Genomic DNA, 25,070 nt, shown 5'->3' with positions numbered 1-25,070 from the left:
ATGTATCAGCATTTCTTAGCTTGTAATCTACAGTGTGAAATACAATATATGGGAAGACTCGCTGGATTATTTGAGTTATATTTTATGTGTTCCCTTTGGAATTTTCCTCTACCTAGGTGTAACGAAAAGGATAAACAATCTGATAAACTGTTTACAAGGCTCTTTCTGGTTTATTTGATAATCAAGGTGGCTAATTGTTCTTCTTTAATCTACCTTTCTTCATATTCTTATTCTTATAACACATTTCTATCCATCACCACCTCTAGTGGAAGGTGTCCCTGCCCACAGCAGGGTGGTTAGATTTAAGGTCCCTTCCAACCTATGATTCTACGATTTTGCTTATCTCTGTGTTAGGATACTTTCCTCTATGTCTTCTATTTCCATCACTATTGAAACTGTCCCAAGGCTACTCCTTGATAAAAAATTTTTTATCCAAGCACAGCATATAGTACAGCATAGATAAATGAAACTTCATGACAAGTTGTCTCCAAGGAAATCCTTGCTTGCCTAAAAGTGTACGAACCACACAATTTTAGGGGAACAACAGCAGTTTTGAGTAAGGGGAACATACAGAAGTAAACACATATATTATCCATAACCTAGGCTCAACAGGATTTTTGGAATAATGGTAAAAACCTTATATCCTCCATTTTTCATGAGAGAAGAGTGGAAGAAGTCTGAATTTTGGTCTGCCAGGTTTCTGGACAGGGATGGAAACAGAATACATTAGCTAGGACACCCTGAGGAGAGTTTATGTAAGAAAACCTTGGGTACCTACAAGTAAGATGCCTACTCTTAGTGTGTAATTTGGATTTTTCTCTGTAGCTGATAAGAGACAGGCACCTCTACATAGTAACTTATCCCACTTTGGGTACTTCTTTTACCATGACATAAAAGACTTCCTCTTGCCTGTTGCTTGCCACTGGCTATGAGAAAGGCCAAAAAGAATAATTTGTGGCTTTCTGGCTAACGCCACTTGATATTAAGCTTCTGGAAAGTCATATCCTGTGGCCAGGCCAAGATCTGGCAATAAACCAAAACCATATCCTGTGGATCTTATCCCATACAAGGTCCATTTAAAACGTTTTTAAATCAACACAAAGATTAGGTTTAGCATTGTTTAATGTGTTTTACTTTAAAATGGGAGAGGACTCAGCTAATCTGTAGTGACTTGTTAGCCTGAGTTAGCCATTTTGGACTGTGTGGTCATAATAACTTTTGTTATTTCAAAAATATTTGTTTTCCCTAAAAGGTTGGCTTGTCTCTTTCTTGAAATAGGTCTCATTTTCTGGATCATTTAGAAACTTAATATATTAGAAAGAAATAAGATGATTACTAGCAGGCATGAACTAGTGTTACATATGTTGCAGCTAAAGTTCAGGGTACACAAGAAAAACAGGCCTGAGACGTCTCCATAATTTGTCAAGAATTCCTATGGTAGGAAGAGCTCAGACTGCAATTTTAAAGGGAAATTAAGAAGACAGATGTCTAATGGGAGCTAGTTTCCAGGCATAGGGGACTATTAAAAAAATAGCCTTGGGTAAATTTATCATTGTATATAAAATATATAAAAATTGGTTTCTTTTTTCAAAACTTGGGCCTGCATTTTGGTCATTTGTTATCGAGTTCCCTAACCTTTCAAATTAAGATCTATACAGCGCTAATGTTAATCTTGTAGATTACTAATGTCTGTATCTAGACCATCTCTGAAAAAGTCCACCAGAGAGTGAAAGTAGCAGGACACATACATTTCCTAGCAATATATATGTTCTCAAATAAATAAAACAGCTTTCTCCCTCAGGCAGATTTTTTTTGCATAGCTTTACTTTTTTTAACAGTAATTTCTGTACATCTTGATGAATGAGAAGTGTAGCAGTTTCTCTGACACTTTCTGTCCAACCCACATGCACTTTTCTTTTGAGTTATAAAGCTGAGGCACTGAGAGGGACTCATAGCAATCAAATCATCACAATAAGGTGTCTAGAAAGGTCAAATAAAATGTCTAGATGTGCTGGCCAATCAGCTAAATCATTCACCAAAGAGCCCTCAACAGAAAAATACTCCATTACTGTATAGCCAGAGCCAAATGCTCACAATTTTTATGAAAAATTAGGCTTTTAAACTGTTTAGTCAGCTGTGTTGTGCTATAAGAAAAAATGAAAAAAACCAACAGAATTTGCAATTAATAACAAAAATATACATTTGTAGTGCTGGCCACATCTTAAAATTTATAAAATGTTTGTTATTTTAAAGAGAATTAAATTTAACAAAAGTTGCAACAGCATGCCAGCTGTTTTTTAAAATGGTTTAGGCATGTATATATTAGGCATCTATCATGTGTCTAGGAGAAAGAGGGAAGACAGAAGAAACAGAAGCAAGCAAATTTAAAACGTATGTTTAAAATAGGCCACAGAAGACTCGGTGAATTACAGCACTAACTTGCAAGTGATTTTCTCATATAATTAAAAGGTCAAAGCAGTTTGACGAAATTGAATGTAAATTTAATTCCTGCTTTAGAACATTTGGCTTCAAAAGTTCCAGGTAGAGGTGAGATGCAGACTTTCTATACAATCCTTTTGTTGTACCTAACCAGATATTGACTGCTATCATCCAAGGACACATGAAGCTATAGGCTATCATTGATCTAATATAGCTTTGGTTTTCCATTATAAAAGGTTCCTTTTCATTAGAGTTTTAAAGGATCTAGTGTGAGAAAGTAAAGACCCTGCATTCGTGACCTGAAATAATCTACTCTTTATGAAAGGCTGACAAATCACAGAGAATCAAAGAACGTGCCTGCGGCTTGCAGAGGTTTTATCTGAGCCTAATCTAGGGGTCACTGGAAAATTCAATGCATAATTGAAGATTCATCAAAAAGAACTTCTCAGATTAAAAGCTACGTTTACTGTGTGAATGAGAAATCCTGGTGTGTTGCTTTGCTTCAGTGTTGTTTGAAGTCAGTTTCTTTTTTTAAAAATTCAAGAATAAAAGAAACAGCTCAAGGAAAATGAATAATTGCATCAGCTGCTGGTTTATCCTCCTAAAATGCAGCAGCTTTCCGCACAGAAGTGGACTTCCTATATTTAAGATAAGTGATGCCACTAATCCTATCACCTCACTCTACCAAGTAGGTCACAGCCGTCTCCCACTTGCTCTAGTATTCAATATTTTGTTTGCTTTCACAGGGTTTTTCTGTTCAGATCCTGGGCAAGGATTGGACAAGTGGAAAAATAATCTTGAAAGAAACTTGGATGTATTGTCCAAAGCCCACCTTTTGAATTATTTTTTTATTATATTTTTTTATTTAACAGCGTATTATTCTTAGCTGTTCACAAGATGCTCAAGACAGAGCACTGCCTGGTCCCAGGCCAGCCGCCTGCCATGAAGCAGCGTCTCATGAGGGAGAGTGTGGATGCAGCTCGGCTGGGACTGCGCCTCATGGACAGAGCAGACATGAAGCAGGAGAGTGCAGCGTGAAGCGAGGAAGCTGATTTGCCTTGCCTGTTGATCTGTAAGAGCACTGAAGCACTTTTCACAACAAAATAAAAAGCAATTTGATTTCAAGAAGAGTAAGAGAAAGTAGGTTCAGGGACATTCTGGTAGAAAAAATGCCTAAGAGTACCACCCTGAGTTTACAGATGACCTTATTCCAAGGGATCATTTTTGTGTCAAAGCCACGTCAAACAACAACACTACCAACAAACGGACAATTCAATGCCCAGTATAGCATGTGACTGGCCATGCCATGGTTAGTGACAGTAAAATGACAGAGGAACAACTGGCGATGAAGGGGATGGCAACTGCATCCTGTGGAGTGAGCAGATCTTTAATTTGAGGGATATATAATGGCTGAATATTACTGAAGAACAAACAACAGGAAAAAAGACCAAAATGCTAAGTGGCATCCACACACTGTGCTTTTTCAAAACTTGAACAATTCTCTGTGAGGGCCCTGAGAGACCACAACTATGCCTCAGCTGACCTGATCAGCCGCACCTGGGGCTCCTGCCCATGGGGACTCCATGTAAGCTCAAGCGCAAGACTCAGCTATGTTGTAGGTGTACCTGTGTTCAGTCCCATCCCTGATCTTGTTTCCTGCACCAACCTTGGATCAGTGCTGCAAGTAGCTTGTCTGCAGTCCTGTCCCTGGCCATGTCTCCTTGAATGGACCTTGGAGCTGTGTTGTAGCCTTAACTGTGGTCCTGTCTCCTTTTGCTGGTTGCTGGACTCCCTGTATGGACCTGGTTTATCATCTCACCTTCTCTGGGACTGTGGATGGCAGCTGCTTCCTTTGGTCCTTGACTGAGCTGTGCTGCTGGCTGCTGTGCCTCGCCTGCTCCCTCACTGCTCCTAGCCTTGCCTTGCCATCCTGGCTTCCTGCCTTGACCCTGGGCTTGCCTCCTCACTGCAGACTCAGCTGATGATCACTAGGCTGGGGTTGACCCCAATTGCTGTCCCTGAGCTGCTGGACTCACCCTGCACCTTGCCCATGCCCGCTGCCATGCTTGCTGCCGGAGGAAAGGCAATCAAAGCCAATAATATGCCCCTTCATATCGAATTTATTTCAATTTGCTCAGCAAATCATCCCTGCTTTGATAGACCATTCTGAAGTCTGCAGAAATCAACCCAAATCTTTCCTTTCTCCTCAGCAAGCTCTACATTGGCAGTGAACACAGATGCTGCTTACATCTAATGAACCAGTGCTATTCTAATAGCAAAATTCTCATCAATTTCAAAGGGAGAGGGAACAAACCTCAGGTCTCAGTCCTTGAACCCACAAAGAAGATGACAAAAGCAGTCCCTTGCAGAGCCTCTTTTAACAGAGGCCTTTATCAGTAAGACAAGGTGATCTTATTAACTTGCATGGGGAATGTGCATGGATACATACAGGATCTCTGCTAGCACAGAAATACAGATATTACAGGGATTTGTTTATTAATAAATCATCATGTAATAATTCACTATTATGAAGGAATTTATAACACAATATTATTATTTAGAACTAGCATCATATCCTCTCTTAGTACAGTTAAATAATACTGTATTATTATACTACAGTTACTAATTGTATTAATACAGTTAAAAATTTACTTAATATGTCCATATTTGGAAGTTAATTAAACCTGTTGTTTTATTAAAGAGTTTTAAAGATAGTTGTAAATGTTTAATTTGCTAAGCAGTTGCTATACTTATTTGCCCTGTTGTTCTTCCACATAGATGCGGAAGGCTGAAGTTCTTTGAAAGCCTGGTAAAAGTTATTTCTATGATCTGATTCTGATTAATGAAGTTCAGTGGGGCATAATTTGAGAAACTACTGACATTATTTACATACAAAAAATTAATCTCTTACCTCCGTTATCTTTTAGGTGTAGCGCTATCTTGGTGTCATCTATAAAGAAAAATCAAAGTTAGTTGTAGGAAAATTTTTCTAGGTCATGAGTCATTTTAGGAATGACTTTCTAATGTCAAAGAAATTCCACAATTAGAAAATGATTTGTGACTGAACTCAATGAGAATTAGATTGTGGTGTTCTTACTTACACTGAGCAACACTTTACTTTCTTACTACTAAATAAACATTTATGAAAGTGTTACAGTGTAAAGGAGGATTCAAAATACTTGTAAATAAGGGTACTAGAATCTGTCTCATAACACAAATAATACATGTGTGTCACATGTTCATACATAGTTTGAGCATTCTATCATATTAAGGATTATGAATGAACATATGACAGTGAAGTAAAACAATGACTTAATTCCTCTTCTAAGAAACATAAAAGTTCTATCAGTTTTAAATCCTATTTATTTCCATATTCCTCTTCTTGTGAGTTTTAATGAACAAAATGCCAGGAAACAATGCTGCTAATGCAGTCCAAATCCTGCACTGACAGTTCCTGAACTCTTGCAGCAAACAAAACCAAGATTCCCACCTTGTAATGCCTTTAGCTCAAGTTTTGCTGTCACAGGCCACTTAAAAAAAATCTGCACTCACTCATTATCTTTTCTTGAGTTAACACACAACTCCAACAGAAACATCCTTCTTGCCTCATTCTATTTTGTAGATTCTATTTGATTAATCTGGGTTAGCTGAATTTTCTCCAGAAGCAGGAAAGCAGGGTATCTCAACTGCAGAAAGGCAAGATTTAAGCAGCCAGTGGAACAAGGATGAGAACTGACATGCCATCACTTACCCAGTTAATTCGGTTCAGAAGCCCTATAGAAACTATTTCATAACAGTGAGCACTACATGAAAAGAACAGTGTCAACTGACTGAAAAAAAGTAAACAGGCAAATTTCAAAGAGGTTTTTAATTTGGGCTATCTCTAATTTTCACCTGGCTAAGTAAAATACTTAAAGGGATGCAAAATTCATTAAGTCTGAGATGGGAGTTCCTTCACTAACTTTAGCAGGACTCTCTCCATCTCCCATTTCAACAGGTTTTGGACTGTGGCCTGATAGGTAAAGGAACACAAGAAACTCATTATAACCACAAGTTCTCCAGACGTCTGCCTGGTTTGTCCATGCTCCCACAGTGCCTCCCCCTCCTCCAGCACTCATCCCCTTTGCACCGAACTGTTACGAGAGCAAGTTGCAATTTAAAAGCAGTAGCATACATTGCCTTGACTGCAACTCCCCACTCCTTCCACTGTCCCAAAGAGAAAAGGTCAACACGAACACATACTTAAAGGAAATAAATTACTTTTAGGCTTGTAAATGACACATTTGTACTATAGAATGATGCAGTCTATACACTTCACCTTCTGTGGGCAGGCTAGTTGGCAGGTGGGAAGTGGTGGATCCTCTGGTGGTCGTTAAAACTCTGAACTTTGTGGTGGTTGGCATAAGGGTGGTGATGGAATATGGCGGTGTTTCTGTTGTATCTATATTCTTCTCACAAATCTTATCTTTTGACTGTTAGGAAACAAAAAAAAATGAAGAGAAAATTAATTCTCAGTGGAGACTGTCACTGAATGAAGAATTTAAGCATGAACAAGCTGCAGAACAAAAACAATGAAAACAGAAACCCTTAATCACGGAATTTCAAGAGCTTGCTTTTCTTTTTTTCCCTTTGAAGTGCTCTACACAGCATTCAGCAACATATATTTTTCATTTAGCTGCAAAACTTATAATGCTCAATGGTTAACGACAAGGCTTCAAAGTCATCCCTGAATGCCAAACGTTATTTCCCCCAATCAGATTTTAACAACTGAGATTATAATTTAAATTCTCATTCTTCTATTGTAAATTCTTACTGCCATTGGTCTGGGTGCCATAATGCTTCTTAAAAAAGATATGCAGGAATTAAATTGTTGTTATTCATAGTGAGTAATGTGTAGTTATCTGGAACACTTAATTAAGCTTTACATGCAGTTATCACAGAAGATTATGCATATGTATGTAAAATGTGTGCACATATAAAGTCTATAGAGTATGTATATACCACACTACAGACCAACACATTCACTATATGTGTATTAATTCTATATAATATTAAAATTTCATGTATTATATGTGTATATATAATATAAAAATTACTATGTATTATAAAGTATAAACGATATATAAATCTTTTAATAATAATGATATATTATTTATATATACTATTTATTATATACTATAATATTTAATAATATATATTTATAATATTATATATTATAATTATACATAATAATATATAATAATAAAATAATATTTATATATACTATTTATTATATACTATAATACTACTACAATATTTTGATAAAAATCTCAAGTCATTTTTTCCCCCCAATTTCTACACACTTTAAAAATTCTGCAGGTGTAATGAATGTTTTCTTTTATGGATCACACAGTTTTTCAGGAAAATACATCCAATTAGCTAGCAGAAAATATGGGAACTGCCTGTAACTCCTGCTGTCCCCATTCAATTTAATGAGAAGTGGAATCCCACAAAGCCTCTTCATTTTATTGAGATCTGCCTGTCAAAAGCCAGTGGATGTTGTCTTTCTTTTAATATGTATGGTATTTTATTGTCCTTCATTTTACCAGAAACAATATATTACATTAAGAAAAGATATCAGTACCTGCAGTATAATTATTCTTTAAATTTCTTTATGTTTTAGCTTGTTAATTTCACTGATGCAATTTAATCAAAATTTAACTCAAAATCTATATTACAAAGAAGGAAACATTATTATAAGAATCCTCATTACTCATCCTCTTGAATGAATGCATCTACAAGTAACCTTTGTGTGCTAATTATTGATCCTTCGTTGAGCTCCAGCAGTCAGCTCAGGCATCATTCTGGAAGATGCTAAATAAGCTGTTGTTTCTACTCCAGGGAGCCTGAAAGCTAGACTGTGAGCAGCAATCAAGTAGCCTGAAATTGGCAAATCAAACTATCAGTTTCTCAGATACACTTAGTGTATCAATAACTTCCTCCCAGATCACGCACCAAGGCTTGGAGCACTAGTTGTGTTGACACAGGGGAGAAGCAGAATGGGATGCTACTGTCATGCAGAGAGCAGCTTTTGGATAACTTCATCTACAGGCACAACTGAGTCCTAGCTAATTATAATCCAGATTAAGGCAATACAAAAGTCGTGCACTATAATAACAAATGCTCCCAGTAACGTTTATTGTATGTTCTTGAACAGGTTGTCCTCCACAGACAAAAAATCTCACATAAATTCAGTTCTTAAATCAGCAGATTACAAACTGCAAAACTGAAGCTTCAACCTCATGTAACAAGGCAGTATGTAAGATGCAGTTATTTTGCAATTACTGTTATAAGAAAAGAAATTTCTTCCATCAGTCTGGATTTATATCATTACTTCTCTTTGCTTCTACTGAGAATAAAACAGAATGTGCTTTCCTAACTAGATACTTGGGGCTACACTTTGGCCTCACTTTCACCTGGCATTACACTTCAGAAAGGCTATGTTGCTGAAACTCAGGACAGAATTTAGCCCTTTCAACTAAAATGCAAAAATAGCTGCTTTTTAAAGGCCACCAGATTAAAAGTGTTGTAAAAAGAATTTGTTCCTATTACGACAATCCCCATATGAAAAAAAAAAAACCAAACCCCAAAAAACCCCAATCCCCAAACCAAAAAACCTTCTAAAGGGGGGACACTGGGAAAGAATCAGTAGCAATATATTTATGTATGTGTCTTGAAAATGAACTGCTCCGTACCAGGAATACCTGGAGTAACTCTCTTAGAAGCTATAGTCCACCACTGTCACAGTCAGATATCTTTCTGCTTGTCTCACTGCCTCTCCATGAAAGGAAATTCAAATGTCTTGTAGGTTTTTTGTTTTGTTTGGTTTTTGGTTTTTTTTTTTAATCTATTTGAATTCATCTATGTAATTCCTTCTGTATGAAATGATTTGGCCAGATTTCATAATCAAAATGCAAGCATTGCCTGTTTTTCACTTGAGATTACTCTGGCAGAGGGTTTTCTAAACTGTGGAACATCACAGTTTCTTCCCCTTTTCTGCCAAGAGTCAGAGATCTAAGAGAAAAACAGTGCAGGGACACTGTTTAGGGGCAGGCTTTCTGGAATTTTAACTTTTTATTTAAAGTATTTTCTCAGAGATAAAATTTTTACTTTGTCTCCATTTTATTCCCTCAAATGGGGAGTGAAATTGCTCAGCCTATTTTTCTTTATTATGGCTTACAGCATTTCCACTGAATGATAAATACAGCATGTCTTTGGCCCTGAAACCGTGCTTCATAATCTGAAGAATTTAATCAAATGCATCATAAGTGTATAAATGGCCTCTGATGGGCTGAGGATGTAAACTGTTCACATACCTCTTCAGGGCAGCCACTGTCTACCCAATCTTGCCGGTGACGGTCAAATCCACTGGAGCATCTTTAAATGATGAAATAGATAGAAGTTGTTGGGATGGAAATAGAAGGAAAACAAGAACAAGAAAGAAAGGGAGATGAAGAGAAGAGAATGACAGAGAGAATAAGTAAATGATGTGATTTAATTTAACATCCATATGATTTATGTGTTATTACTTTTATTTAAGATGCTGTCGCTTGCAATATGAATCAATCATTTAATCCATTTCAGTGAAAGGCACTTCAATGAATGAACCATTATTTTCTTCTTTTTTTTTTAATTTAGAGTTTTTAAATAAGAATATCTCCCTTCCACTGGATAATTATTCTTAAAACCACACCGAGCCATGGCATTTTTAAGTTTGATGTCAGCCATCTGGATGTAAATTGGTTTAATTATTTCTGTCCAACTTCTTAGCCATCAAAATTTAATCCCACCAAGGATGTAGTGAACCAGTCGCTGCTTTTGTCAGGCAAGGTAATCTGAGACATCATGATATACATATAACGATGCGATCAATGTTCACAGATTTAGGTAACACTCCTTAGAACACCCTTCATGACGATTAGAGAATACTATACAGCTGCTTCTACCTCCTCACTAGCTGCAGAAATTTTAAGTTGCATGCACATTTATCAAATTGTGTGATAACCTGTTCGCCATATCCTTTCGTATTTGCAATATGTAACAAAGAAATTTTAAAGCAACTTCTAACACTTTAATATAATGATTCCCAGGGCAATCCCCGTCTCACGAGAGTGTTATCAGTGTTTGTACAGTACCTTAGAGTTTCCTAGACAACAGGTAGAATTACAAATGCAAATGGAAAGCAGCATTAAAACATCAAGCAAATAACTAAACCATGACGCCTGTCTTTGAAAGACATTCTCTCCAGTTAGGATTTTAAAATATTTTCTTTTTTTTTTTCCTGCATTCATTTTCTGCAGTATTTTGTTATGAGACAGAATGGTATCATTTGGCATCCATGGTCATAACATACCTGACACTACAGCAAATAACCTTCTCTCTTTTAATAAGACTGGGAAAGCAAATAGCGCCACTGCTATGGTTAGCTCTATTTATGGGGCAATTTTTTTGTTCTCAATGAACTGAAAGATACCAAGACATGCCAAGTATGCTACTTCAGCCAAGGTAAATAGGGATCCACTTTGGAAGAGTGGAACAGCAGAATTGTTCTGAAAGTAGAAGAGGATATTCCAATAGGATGTAAACAACATTAACAACTCACTCGGGATTATAAACTTCTCTGCGTAATTATTCTGAGCAGAATCTGTAATGTCTTTGACAAAAGAGTTTGAGAAAATGTTGATTCTCATTAGCTGTACTTGCACTGATCTGCATTCCACCATTTGCAATGTTACTAAAAACAACACCCCAACCCTAACAGGTGAGCATTGGCTCACTCTATAGCAAATGACTTTTCCAAAAACCCACTGTAGTGAAGAAAAAAGATGCCCAAACCAGAAATGTATTCTAGAGAGTACAGAGACCTCCTTCCCAATACACGGGAATAGGGAATAAAGAGGAATTGAAGAATATGAAGAATTTTTTCTTCTTGCTGATGGGGAGTGTTGCCTCCCCATCTTTGGGGTGTTCTGTCTCCATGAATGTTTGAGAGAACAAGGAGGACCTTGCTAAGCAGAAAGAAATGACGTGACCTTCCAGTTATGAATACAACAAATTTTTTTGAAGTCTCAGTCTCTCCTACTTTTCTCTAAAGTTTAAAGAACTTCATTATCAACTGATGTGCCTATCTTGAAGGAGAACCAGACTAATTTTCAGGTGTACTGAATATGCACATACGCATTACATTTCAGTCATACTGCTCTGGATAAATTCTAATAAGCTTGACGCTAATCTCTACATCTGAAAATCAAGCCCAACATTTAGATATCACATCAAGCCACTCTGTAAATTTCTACAGTAGAAGCAATTACTGGAGTTACATATCCATGCTAATTCAAACCCAACTCTACTTAGACTAGTAAGGATTAATGACCTTCTATCTTAGATTTCATCTTGTATCTAAATGGCATCAACCTTAAGGCTCCAAAGATTGAATAAAAGCTTATCCCAGGTGCATTCATTTACAGTTATTAAGTCTTTTCTGACAAACTTCTGAAATGCCATGGCAGTAATGGCGCTAGTGCTGATTTTTACCCAGGAATTAACAAACCACCAAAAGTTGAATGCAACACGCAAGGACTTGGGATAGCTCTTTGAAATATCTGAGACACTCTTCAGATGACCCTACTTTAAAGAAAAATACATTAAACCCTGGACACTGTTTATTTAACATTTTCTATTGATGTAATGTTGAGTCCAAACAATATTATCAGAAGGCAGCTCTGTCAGGAACTAGATAGGCTCCAAGCAAACCTGTTTGTGAACTTCCTTTGAGGCATGAGTCAATGAGATATCAGCTGTAGCAGATACTATCATTGCTGCATTGTTAAGTTAGAATTCTGGGAACTGTCATTTCAGTGCACCACCCACTCTACCAACTGCATTTTTAAGACCTTCATCTAGTAGCATGGTGATAATTCCCTGTTGCCATTAAAACATTGGAGCAGATCTGATTAGCTATGCCATTTACGCCATCTGTCAACATGGCCATTTTATAACAACTTCATTTTCAAGTGATGACTGAAATCAGCTCCTAGCAAAGCAATAACAAAGATGTTCTAGGACATGAAAATAGGGACATTCATGAAATGTAAGGAACTCCAGGATTTGTGTGGAACTTGGGAATAACGGTTCAGGGAGCAAAGGGAGAATTTGAGCCTTTGCACGTATAGCAATGATGATTTGGTACAACTAATGCAGCTGAGTCTGGGTAACAAGAGAGATGTCAGAATCCTTTCAGTGAACTCTACGGAGATGAAGATGTCATCAGATCTACCAGATGCCATTTACCACTATTCGGCAGAGAATATTTAAATGACAAGAAGTGTCCATTCAGTGTATGAGCTGAAATGCTTTACTTCTATTTTAAGAGAGCTCAATGAGGATTGATAATAATAATAAAAAAAATTAGATACTGTGTATATAGAAAATTCATCAAGGTTTAACCTGTAAAAGCTAAAAACATAATGGAAAAATATTGTGAAGGAAAGGGACAAAATCTGAATGGAAAAATCTTTTCACCAGGTTGAGCTGGTATAAAACAAGAGCATTAAAATGCACAACACGTGTCCTATAAACCAACTATTCCCTAGTTCGTTTTTTTGTTTGTTGGTTGTTCCCCCACCCCCCACTAGGATATCTGTAACAGCATATGAAGAATGGATTTCTGGGAACTGAAGGGCATTCCAGAAATATGAAATGATTTCTTAAATACCATGTAATTACTCAGCTCAGTTAAAATGTTTATTAACTCCTCTAAATAGAAAGTTAAACTGGAAAATTAAATAGAAAATTGAACAGACAGAACTCTTTTCTGCCTTTAACCACTAAGGAAGACACATCACATTAAGAAGAGTAAGACACTTGCCAAGTTGTTTGAATTACTAAAAATAAAGTTAGAACACTTTAAAGTGGAATTTCTTTCCAAGCTGAGGGAGATAGGAAGTAAAATATAAAAATAAATAAATATATTAAAAATACATATATACATGTAATTTAATTTAAAATTTAATTTAAAAAAAAAAATAATAAAAAAACTGGAAGCCTTGAACTTTGTGTCTGTCCAACTGAAAAAAAACCCTAATCACAGAGCAATTTTGGGAGGAAAAAAGCACTATCTTTGTGCTCTGTCTGGCTTTTCCTCTCTTTACCACAAAGCAGGCTCCATTTTGGTTCCTCCATCCTTTGAATATCACTTTCTTGTCACTCTGAGCTATCTGGGAAAAGACTGCATTTTCCTCCCTTTGTTATTTTCCACTTTCCCTTGTCACAAATGCAGAACTTTATCACAGCTTGAAGTGCTTATGAAGTTCATGTGAAGTGTCACTGTGAGTGACTGTGGTATGAATTTGTAAGGTATTTGAATGGTATTTGTGCTTATCATTTAGCTCAATACACCTAGTTTAGATCTGAATTCAAGCATAAATGTGTTTTCTGCATTTACCCTTTATTTAAATGTATTGCTTAATTAAACTGTACTTCAGAATAGAATGACAATTTGAATTGTTAGAAGATGATTTGCTCATAAGGTAAGAATAGCTAAGAATATTAAACATGCAGCACTACAAACAGGCTGTACCATTTCATTGTTTATGAAAAATTCAAATATAATTACTAAGGCATAGTTAATACTTGATGCAGCCTATCTGTGTCTGCAGTGCTGAATTCCATCACTGTCTTAACGTTGCTTGTCTCTCAAAATTTCCACCATTCAGGTGATGATAGGGAGGATCGGAGGGTGGTACATGTTTCAGCAGGTAATCTTCAACCTGATGATGGTTCCACAATTTCATGGGCTGGAAAGTTTGGAAAAATACAGCTACATATTCTGTACAATATAAAGTACTCCTGCTATATTATGTAAACCGAGAATTGAAAAGATGTTAAAAAAAAAGCTGCTATTTTACAGTAAAAGAGATTGAACACGAGTAAGACTTGATATTTGTAGCTCTGACATAACATGTGAATAGGCAGTAAGAAATAAGGACTCCCATAGGGAATTCTAGCAGTTGGAAGAGTGTAAGAATAAAAGTGGGCTAAATGAAGTAAGTTTTATTTCCAATTCAACTGAAAGAAAGGAAAAAAACTCGAGTTAAAGTGAGACTTGGCAGAGTTCTGGTTAAAAAAGAATAGGAGGATATTTTCTATAATCTTAATGTCAGTTACAACAACAAAGGAAACAAGTTGAGAAGCAAAAAAAGAATAAAAAATAAGCTTTTGCTAAAGGCTCGGCTTTGAATAACTAGAAGGAAAAAGAAAGTATAAGAGGAGGGCCCTAGAGTCAAATCTATGAGATTATGGTATCAGAATTTCCAACAGAATCAGCAGAAAATAATAACAACCAAACATGTTCTCTGGGAAGGAGCCACACTAAAATTACTCTCTGATAGTAGATTACATTCCCCACTGCCTTTGACTTTGTGCATTTGTACCTGCACAAAGTGGGTGTAAAGAGGTAATAGCAACAGAAATTAGCAGAGAATTCTGATCTGTTGGCATCGGTACCTGTTTTACACACAAGAAATTACTCGGGGTTCGAGGCAAAGAGCTCTGAAGCACTACTGGGTGTACTTCACACTCTTGTTGTTGATCCCAACTAGCACAATTGACCTGCCTTTCTCACCTTTACCTCATTGTCTGAACTATTTCCTATCTTTGAAAATTCAAAATTATCTCTTCAATTTTAGGGTGGATGCTCCCATGATCTTACACTTTTTTCCCCAGTATTACATGTTACGTTTCCTTCTGGTTAAATAAATAAAAGTGAAGGGCCAGCTGTATTTTGAAAACTGCTTTATAATGCTTTGCACTGACAACTTCAGAAATACAGTTAGCCTCACATACCCCTTGCTTCGTCTCTTGTTTTTAAAATAAAAATATGAAGGTCACCTTTGGAGAAAATATTTCCTTTTCTACTTTAGAGATGAGGAAATAGAGCATAGGGACATGGAAAAGATTCAGCTGAGATAACATAGAATTCCATAACAGAACCTAAAGTCAAACCCAGATTTTCTGAAAACCTGACAAGCATACACTAATTTGTAGCTCCTACGCTTCCCATAGTACTCCCAGACATATCAATTGTAGAACTGGGAATGATATTGAAAAACATCAAGTCTCTAGTGGCAGGCACCAAGGCACAGATCTCATTTACACATCGGCTAAGCTCCGTTTTTTATTCATATACTTTTACTGGGATTTTGCTCCTTTATAAAAAAACACTGATAACATTAACAAGTAGTAGAGTCCTTGGGACAGGATGAAAGTGGCCTGGTGCCTAGAGATTGTATGAAATAGGGCTATTCACATCTCTGTTATCACACATGGAGGCCCAGCAATTGTGCAATACATAACATGGCTGTTTCAGTACTAGTGGGCATCAGCATCTGGGCTGATGGAAAGAGAAGTGCAGAGATGTTTTGGTTAGGCTAGGTTACTGCTCCTGTTATATCTCATTCCCAAACATAAAAAGACTAAGAAGTCAAGGGAAGCAGGAGCTATGACAGAAGAAGGAGGCATAATGTGCTAACTTGACTCTACATAAGCCAATGTTTATATGCTTATAAAAGTGTGCCAACAAATCAGGAGAACATTCTGCACAAAGAACACAGTTTTGAAACTGCATATTCATACTACTGCGTTTGTGGAAAGTATGGATGAATTAGGGTTAAGAAAAACACCTGCTGTAAAGGCTCAGTGAATTCTTCAGCTACTGAACAAAAGAAAGGAAAGGCATGAATCATCCTGTAACTGATTTTGTTCAAAGGACCTTAAAGTTCAGAAAGTTACTTGTTTCCCAAATTAGTATTCTACTTGCATCTCATTTTTTTCTCTAAAAGTGAGTCAAATTCTGAAGTCAACGTTTAGCAAGAGCAGTCTGCAAAACAGATTACCAAAGAATTACAGAACAGTTGGGGCTCATCAGTTTCTTCATTAATTGTATATATTAATATTTGTTTTGATATCTGGTGGGAAGCAAGTGGCTTCATTAATGGTATATGATAATGTAGATATTGGAAGAGTTAATAGACCTGAATAGAAGGGGACTGAAGATGTAATGGTGCACAGAAAAGCCTTGATATTTAGGAAGAATACTGAGAAAACTTCGTTTATTTCCCTGAAACTGGGAATACCTCCTGCAGAGAAATATTAGAGTCCCCACTATTTAGGTGACTGGAAAGACTGATAAAGAATATATCCTATAGAGAATCAGTAGAATATGTTGAGAAATTGAACAGTTTGCCTTAGCAGGTCTTCATCTCAGTTTATCCGAATTTTATGAAGAGACATGCAGATTTCAGATTTGTCTAAGTAAAAATTTCTGGCAACATCGCATAGGAGTCTGTGTATAGCAATATGTCAAATTTAAGATATTATGCTAATAAAAAGAGACTTTTCATTTATGGCCCTTCCTTAAAGGAAGGCTAGGAGACAGATATGATTTCAGTGATGCTCAAGCTTTATTGAGGAGTACAACCATCAGAGGCTAGCTCTTCTGGAAGGCAGTTAAGACTATTGTGATCATTCTAGCTATTTCTATACTAGTAAAATAAACATGCCCAGAAATGTTCCTTGGCACTGAAGACTGCTGGCACAGAATGGCTTACGCCTGAACAAGTAAACTCTCTCAACCTTGAAAAGAAGGAGGCTGCACATAAACTGCCAATTGGGAATAATCCCTGGAACACTCCAACTCCTGCACCATGCCTGGGAACTGTTCTGGACAGTGCTCCTGGGCATGGACTGAAATCACATCAGGGAACATCATAACTATTTAATGGCACACATAATTGTTTTCCAATGCACAGGAAGCTTCTCAGGCTCTGTTTAATTTGCAAGTAATTCTATGTCGAAAAATATTTGGTATGGGAAGATGAACTACAGCTGTAGAAGTGGCTGTTTTGTACAAGTGCTGAACTGACCATTAAACAAATCTGACTGTGACTGCCATTCTGCATTATATTTCAGTGAAACAAAAAAAAAAAAAGTAAAGAAAAAGAAAATTTTATATAGTGTAAAACTTTCAATTGAAAAAATTCTTGATTTATTCCATTAAAAAATACTTGATTTATTTAATTCTTTATTTTATTTATCTCCCTTGGAATGACAGCAGAGGAAATGAAGAGCGACAGTCACAAAATTGGTGGAAGACAGATTTCTCCACAGTAATGCAGTGGGTTAGATGCTTATATGAAGGGAAGAAAACTAATTTCCACAAAAGTACATTAACAATCATCCTATAAAGTATCCTAGAGTCAGGGATGATAACGTGGGCTGCCTGTCTCCACAGACTTGTCCTGAATTTCTGTCCTGAACATGGAGGTCTTCTTAAATGCTTTGTTATCAGTTTCTGTTCTTTCACTTTTTATATACACTTGGAATAAGGAAAGAAAGAGGCAGTTGAGAAAATAATTATCTAGCACAAGAATTTAGGATACGATGGGGAGGTGGCACGTGGGTTCTGTAATATAGTCTCGTGAACATCAAATATTCGATAAAAGATACACAGCAACTAACTTCTTGGAACGTACCATTTTCCCACAGTCAAGAAAGGAGTTAGGAACTACAAATTAAATTCATCTCAGACATGAAAGGAAGAAATTTGATACCTTGTTCCTGACTAAATTAGTGTTCTGCCAAGAGGGCCTATTGGACAAAATGCACCTACTGCACAATCATTATTTTTGCTAATCCATTAATGAAGCTTTTTCTGTAACTGAATTTATCCAACAATTTGTCCTGAAGTCATAAAGCTTGGGTTGGTCAAATTTATGTATTTTCTTTGTTCATTGTTGGAAAAGAAAAAAAATCCCAAGTCGTCCAGCTGTTGTAAGCAGTAAAGTTGATTTACTTCAGTCCATTGGAGAAGAAGGCAAGGTAACTGGAAAATAGCAGTAGCACTGCTCTGTGTATAGTGATGCAAAAAAGTATTACAAAATGAGGAATTACAGATAATGGAACTAACCTGTTTCAGTACTATCCTACCTTTTAGGATTAAGAATTCAGTTAGGACTACAAAAAATAATTCATTTCATTAGAAGTACCTTGCTTATATATTTGGTTCATAAACTAGGACAACTGCTGTTGTAGGGCCTAACTGCTCTCTTTAGAAACTAAACACCACTTAAGTTTTCTTTTTTTTTAAATTTTTTTCCCTTAGTTTCCATATTAGAACTTTGAAGCATTTTTGTCTCCAAAGTCAAAACTCCTTATATCCTGCTGTACTTGATTTCAGGAGTAGTGACCATGAACTTCTTAAAAATTCACTATTTTCATTAAGGGAAGAGACCAGATAATTTACTTCTAACTTTTCTAGTGGCACAGGAATAGTAGGTAGCATAAAATAATAAAAAAAACCCTATATATGATAGTCAACAGAGAGAGAAGTGGAAAAAATATCAGTAGTTTAGCAAATAAAGGTAACTCTTCCGGATAAACGATTGTTAAGGAAAAGGTTAAGGATAGGTTAAGGAAAAGTTAGCAAATTTCAGAGGTATGAAAAAGAAATGGGTTGGGGCTTTACACACACAAGAAGTGGAAGAAATAGCCTCAGGACCGAGAAGACAACCTAAGCAGGGTAAAAATTAATCTGTAGACAAGATGATATCTGATTATTTTAGGTCAAGATACACAATAGTGAGACAACCAAAAAGGATTTTGAGACCCTGACTTCATTCCTGTGTCTTTGAACCTGTGCTCATACAGAAGAGGTTCTGACCTGCAGATGTCAAAACCTTCTTGAAGCTCTGTCTCTGAATTCAGGTAAAGTAGGTAAAATTTCTGCCTTACCTGGTAACTTCCCTCTCAGTGTTTTTGAAGTAATCTTTACTCTTGTGTTTAAGTAGTTGTCTTGTTTTTGTTCTCATTTCTGTTCTGTATTCACTTCATCATCCTCTACCTGTATCTCACATTACTGTACCATGCAAATTAACTTCATAACTCTTTTGCATTATACTTTATTTACCCAGCATAATGCATGAGCATTAAAGCAGAAATCTTTTCATTTATTATCAGGAAAGCCTGTTTTCTTTGAGCTGTGTTCCTTGCACTCTTCTGATTATACAATTAAGTCTAATAGTTGCATGAGACCACCATTTGAGACATTATTTGGGAATCAGCTGGACTATAATGCCTGGTATAGAAATTCAGTCCTTAGGTAGCCCATCACATGGTATAGAAGAATGACCAGAAGTCTGAGCCAAGCTTCTTAAAATCTCTAGGATACGTATGAGTTGCCTGCTGATGCATCTGTCTGTGGAGCCCTTTCAAGTGTCAGCTTTCACCAGTGACATAGGAACATGTTTGAATCCGAACTTGCCGGTAGTAGCTATCAATGTAAGAAATGAACAGATCAAAATGAAAAAAAAGCAGAGAAGAATTTGGGGCTGCTGTGTGACTGACCATCGTGCAGTTCTGCCAGAAAATGACTGTTTAATCCCAGAGTGAATGCCGGTTTAATAAAGCAGGGCAATACCCACTATTATGGCTATAGCACTCAGGGTAAACAAACAATGCAGAATTAAGCCTGATCTCAAATCCGTTGTGATTTGAAAGATTTATGGCTGGCATAGAATTTGTAGTTCTAGTTATAAATGGTTCATCAAAGACTGAACGTGGTTTTGTCTTATTGTTCTAATACAACAAACGAAGAATAAAAAGTTACTAGTATATAAAAGAATTGCAAAAAAAATTTCTACAGAAAAGAGCTGTGCTACCTACCTATTTATCTAGTGTTTTATCACTGTGGTATCTTAAGTCCATCTGTGAAATTAAACATGGAAATTAAACACAGATTTTGTGATCTTCCTTCCAAATTAATCAGCAAAAGTAAATATTCTCAAAGGTATAAATAACAGATGGATGTCTATTTTCCCTCCTCTCAACAGGATTTAAGTACTTAACTGTCGTCTGTATCTTTGATAACTACTTCCCACATTTATAATAAACACCCTTAGGAATGTGATATATTTGGTAGACCTACATGAGACAGACTTTGCATTAAGATCTTAAAACAGTCCAGACAGTGGTCGTTTTTGTATCGACTGTGATATCTATGTCATGGCCAAGCTGTGTTGCAAAACTGGATACCACAGAAACCTGAAGAGGGAATAATGAACAGAGTTTCTAAGTCCCAGAAGACACAGCAATGTCTCTGGCAAGGGAACCAATTGTCTAGTGAAACCAATCTCAAATTTTGAAAGGCAAATAATATGGTAAGAAACACAAGTATACAATATGAGTAGTGCGAGTGATGTGGCTTAAATAAATCACTGTGTTTATATCCAGATTAAGAAATTTCAAAATGTTTCCCAGTCTTCAGATCCAGGATTTAATAGAAAATATTTCAAAAGAAAGATTAGGGTTTCAGAGTAATTAGAATTGTAGCAATCTTTTGCCCATTTCCTAGAAATAATTTAAAGTTTTGTAACCCAGCCTTGCATTTCTTAAAAATCTGCATCAGTTATGAGCATGACTGTTGTCCTCATGTTGTTCTGATTTATTCAGGAAAACAAAGCAGGCACACATATGTAAAAGTGTGTGACTAATGCTTCAGCTGTAAGAAAACTGGCTAGTTTGTGTATTAAAGCAGGATGCAAATTAAGTTGGGTAGATACCAAATCTATTAATGGTAGGATAGCGATAGTTTTATTCTCTAGCTTGGGGCTGCTGAGAAACATCAGCAAGTGGAAAGGAGGACACTGCAGAAGAACATGTGGAGAAAGGAAACTTGAGGAATGAAGCTCATAAGACAAAGTTCTACTTATGCAGGAAAAACGTCAAGTGTTTGCCCTGAAAAAGTATTTCACATAGCTCTCAGGCAGTATCTGTTCGTTTTAAGGTATCAGCTTTGAATCACCAGCAGCAAGAGGACGATTCTACTCTAGAGGGTCCCACACCTTATCTAGCGAATTGGCTGGTCTTGCTCTGACATGTCCTAGGCCCCTGAGAGCTACTGCATCTTCACTAGAGTTCTCTTCAGAGACTGAACTTTTTAGGTATATTTGTATTAATCATAGGAACTGTTCCAGACAATCTGTGCTCAAGGGGAATTACAGAAATTCCACAACAATTCCACGGAATCCAGTGACTAACAAATTCCACAAACTTATCAAAAAATCTAGAAAGGCTGTTTATCTGCTATTTATCCACATATCAATCTCAGCAAAAAGTTAGTTCATCTGGCTGCAGGCTAATGTTCAATAAAAACATTTTAAGAGCTCAGGATCGTCTATGTTCCATAACAGTACTTTAAAATGTACCTTTATGTACATTTTACTGATATGTACATCTTTACCGTTATGTATTTTTAAATATACCTTCAGGCTCACTGAAGCTTACACTATCTTCTAAATAGAACTGCCATCCCACTTGAGAAGATCTATTACTATGATCTTATGATGCTTCTTTCATCAAACAATGCCATCCCTGGGCTCACTCTGGTTTGAGAAAATGCTTTGTTCATTAAGCACTTCGGTGCCACTTTCTTTTCTTGCTTTACTCCCATCAGGCTTGCCGTGCATATAAAATTCTCAATTATTGAATGCTAATTTCCTAACAGTTTCTTGCAGTTCATGTGTTCAAATTAGCTCGTCAAATTAAGAGCGAGCATCTTGAAAAGGATTTGAAGAAGTTGGGTGTGGAGCAATTTTCTGCTCAATAAAGTATAGATCTAGTTATCGTAGTGTTCTTATCAGTAATGTATCAGGGCTGACAATATCTACACATTCATTCTCGATACATTCGTTGCACTTGATTAAAATGACCAATTGCTGTCTCAACACAACTTTCAGAACAGAAGAAAAATATGTTGTGTTTTAATCAGAGCAAAATCTGACGAAGGGCCAGTATTTCTACTTCTCAGATTTTCAATATGATTGCTCCATAATTGGCAAAGAAATAGTATATAATTTAGAAAAATAGTACTGACATTACTTTTCATTTATCACAAGGTAAATTTGATCTAACTCAATAATCTGATGTTAAGACCCAGGTGTTAGGACTCTGCCGTGTTTTCATATAAAACTACTCTGGTATAAAGAACCGCTGTAGTGGAATACAAATTTTAGAGACAGGCAGAATCTGGGCACATTTCCTTGCCTTTGCCTGAAGCAGCAGTATGATCAGCAAATTCATGAAATTATACACACTGATAGAACGGAATATATCTTACAGAATTTTTATTTTAAAACTCTACTCCTTCTGAAACATTTAAAATGAGATCTTCCATGTCATTTGTATATGAATCTATTAGACTGATTGGATTATATATGCTCCCTCTGGTGGTTTACTTAATCCATACAAATGCCTCATTTTTTAAATTTTATTTTGTAATCCAATGGCTAAGATCCTGTGGCCAATTTTGTAACAGCAGCACACTACTGTCAATTAAATAGTGTTGGGATAAAAACAGTCCCAGTAAAAATCAGCAAGTCCTCCTCCCATCTTTTAATTTGGAATTGAAATATGTAATATCCCTAAAGTAAACAAACAAGGAAAATTAAACCTTCAAATAGTTAAAACCAGGAAGCATTTAAAAGTGTGCATTTGAACCAACCTACTGGCCTTCTATGATGGAATGACTACATCAGTGGACACGGAAAGAGCTATGAATGCCATCCATCTGGACTTGTGTAAGGTCTTTCATATGGTCCCCCCCTCAACATCCTTCTCTCTAAATTGGAGAGATATGGATTTGGTGGGTGGACTGTTCAGTGGATAATGAATTGATTGGATGGTCATATCCACAGGGTAGTGGTCAATGGCTCAATATCCAGATAGAGATCAGTGACAAGTGGTGTCCTTCAGGGGTCTCTACTGGGACCAATACTGTTTAATACCTTCATTAATGACAGACAGTGGGACCAAGTGCACCCTCAGCAAGTTTGCGCATGACACCAAGCTGAGTGGTACAGCTGACATTCCTAAAGGACAGGATGCCATACAGAAGGACGTGGACAAGCTTTAAAAGTGGGTCCCTGTGAACCTCATGAGGTTCAACAAGGCCAAGTGCAAGGTCCTGCAACCTCCAGTATCAATACAGTTTGGAGGATGAAGGAATTGAGAGCAGCTCCACCAAGAAGGACTTGAGGATACTATTGGATGAAAAGCTGGACACGAGCTGACAATGTGCACTTGCAGCCCAGAAAGCCAACTGCATTCTGAGCTGCATCAAAAGAAACATGGCCAACAAGTAAAGGGAGGTGATTCTGCCCCTCTGGTCTCATGAGAGCGCACCTGGAGGACTGCATCCAGCCCTAGAACCCCCAGCACAAGAAGGACATGGACCTATTCGAGTGGGTCCAGATGAGGGTCACAAAAATGATCAGAGGACTGGAACACCTCTCCTATGAAGACAGGCTGAGAGAGTTGGGGTTGTTCAGCCTGGAGAAGAGAAGGATCCGGGGAGACCTTATTGTGGCCTTTCAGTTCTTAAAAAGGGCTTATAAAAAAGATAGGTTCAGACATTTTGTCAGGGCCTGTAGTGATAGGGCAAGAGGTAATGGTTTTAAACTAAAAGAGGGAAGATTTAGACTAGATAGAAGGAAGATTTTTTTTTTTTTTCCCCATGAGGGTGGTTTGACACTAGAACAGGTTGTCCAGAGAGGTGGCAGATGCCCCATCCCTGGAAACATTCAAGTTCAGGTTGGACGGGGCTCTGATCAAACTGATCAAGTTGAAGATATCCCTGCTCATTGCAGATGTGTTGGGCTAGATAACCTTTAAAAGTTCCTTCCAACCCAAAGCATTCTACGATTCTGTGAATAAAAATAGAGCTCTACAAATGGTTGCTTATGAATGTAGGGATGAGAGTAAAAATATTTTCAGGCTCATAAGGTAACAGTCCCTTCCTTGCACCATCCTAAGTGTTTTGCCGCCTTGCACTGCAATGCCTAAGCTTGTTATCTCACCCATCAAACCAACAGTAACTTCAGTTCTATGCCCTATTGTAATTTCTTTGCATAAGAACTTTTTTTTAAGAGCTTCATAGTTTTGGTAAAATATGCTGAAGGGCTTAGACCAAAGGATGTCACAACAGGAAATGTTCACTAATATTCACTGCACAATTAAGCTAATGTACCTGCACTCTCAGCTGATGAGTATTTTTGATCCTGATCTCATCCATTGCCTTTCCCTGCTCCCTAATGGAATCTACAGCCTTTGTTATGGTGTCAGCTATAAAATAAAGGGTGAGGGAAATGCAGATACTAAACAGTAAGCAATGTGTAGAGAAAGCCCCTGTGATTCTTCTTTGAATTTAATTAATAAATCCAAGTAAATAATTTAATAAATTAAGGGGTTTACGTAGTCAGAGAGTATGATATTTATTTTTGTGCTTTTTTTGTAATTCTGTATGGGTAGTGCTTTGGTCAGCCAATAAATATTTTAGATTACATACGACTGTTACTTATGCTACAATATTTGATTCAACACAGTGCTTATGGAAACAGGTACTGTCAGGTGGGACATACATAAAACCAAACAAAAACTCTAGTCCTTTTCCTCCTCCTGATATTAAAAATTTCCAGGCATAAACTGAGATTTGAACGTTAACTAGACATGTTTCCAATTTCTTTCTAAAGGAAGAATAAACA

The 25,070-nt window shown here is 36.8% G+C and overlaps 1 protein-coding gene across 1 annotated transcript in view; it reads right to left on the bottom strand.

Annotated features, from left to right (window-relative positions):
* The window catches only part of PLXDC2 (plexin domain containing 2), a 283,134-nt gene that overhangs the window by 24,884 nt on the left and 233,180 nt on the right, over nucleotides 1-25,070 (bottom strand). Inside the window, exons 10-12 of the mRNA XM_074157175.1 lie at nucleotides 9,795-9,855; nucleotides 6,758-6,911; nucleotides 5,351-5,389 (exon numbers count right to left, since the gene is read on the bottom strand). Of these exons, the coding sequence (XP_074013276.1) occupies nucleotides 5,351-5,389; nucleotides 6,758-6,911; nucleotides 9,795-9,855 (254 nt within the window). The remainder of the gene's footprint in view (nucleotides 1-5,350; nucleotides 5,390-6,757; nucleotides 6,912-9,794; nucleotides 9,856-25,070) is intronic.

This window comes from Numenius arquata, chromosome 12 (assembly GCF_964106895.1).
Source record: "Numenius arquata chromosome 12, bNumArq3.hap1.1, whole genome shotgun sequence".
NCBI classification, from domain to species: domain Eukaryota; kingdom Metazoa; phylum Chordata; class Aves; order Charadriiformes; family Scolopacidae; genus Numenius; species Numenius arquata.
The sequence above is the reverse complement of the archived record's forward strand: the minus strand, read 5'-3'. Positions and strand labels throughout refer to the sequence as shown.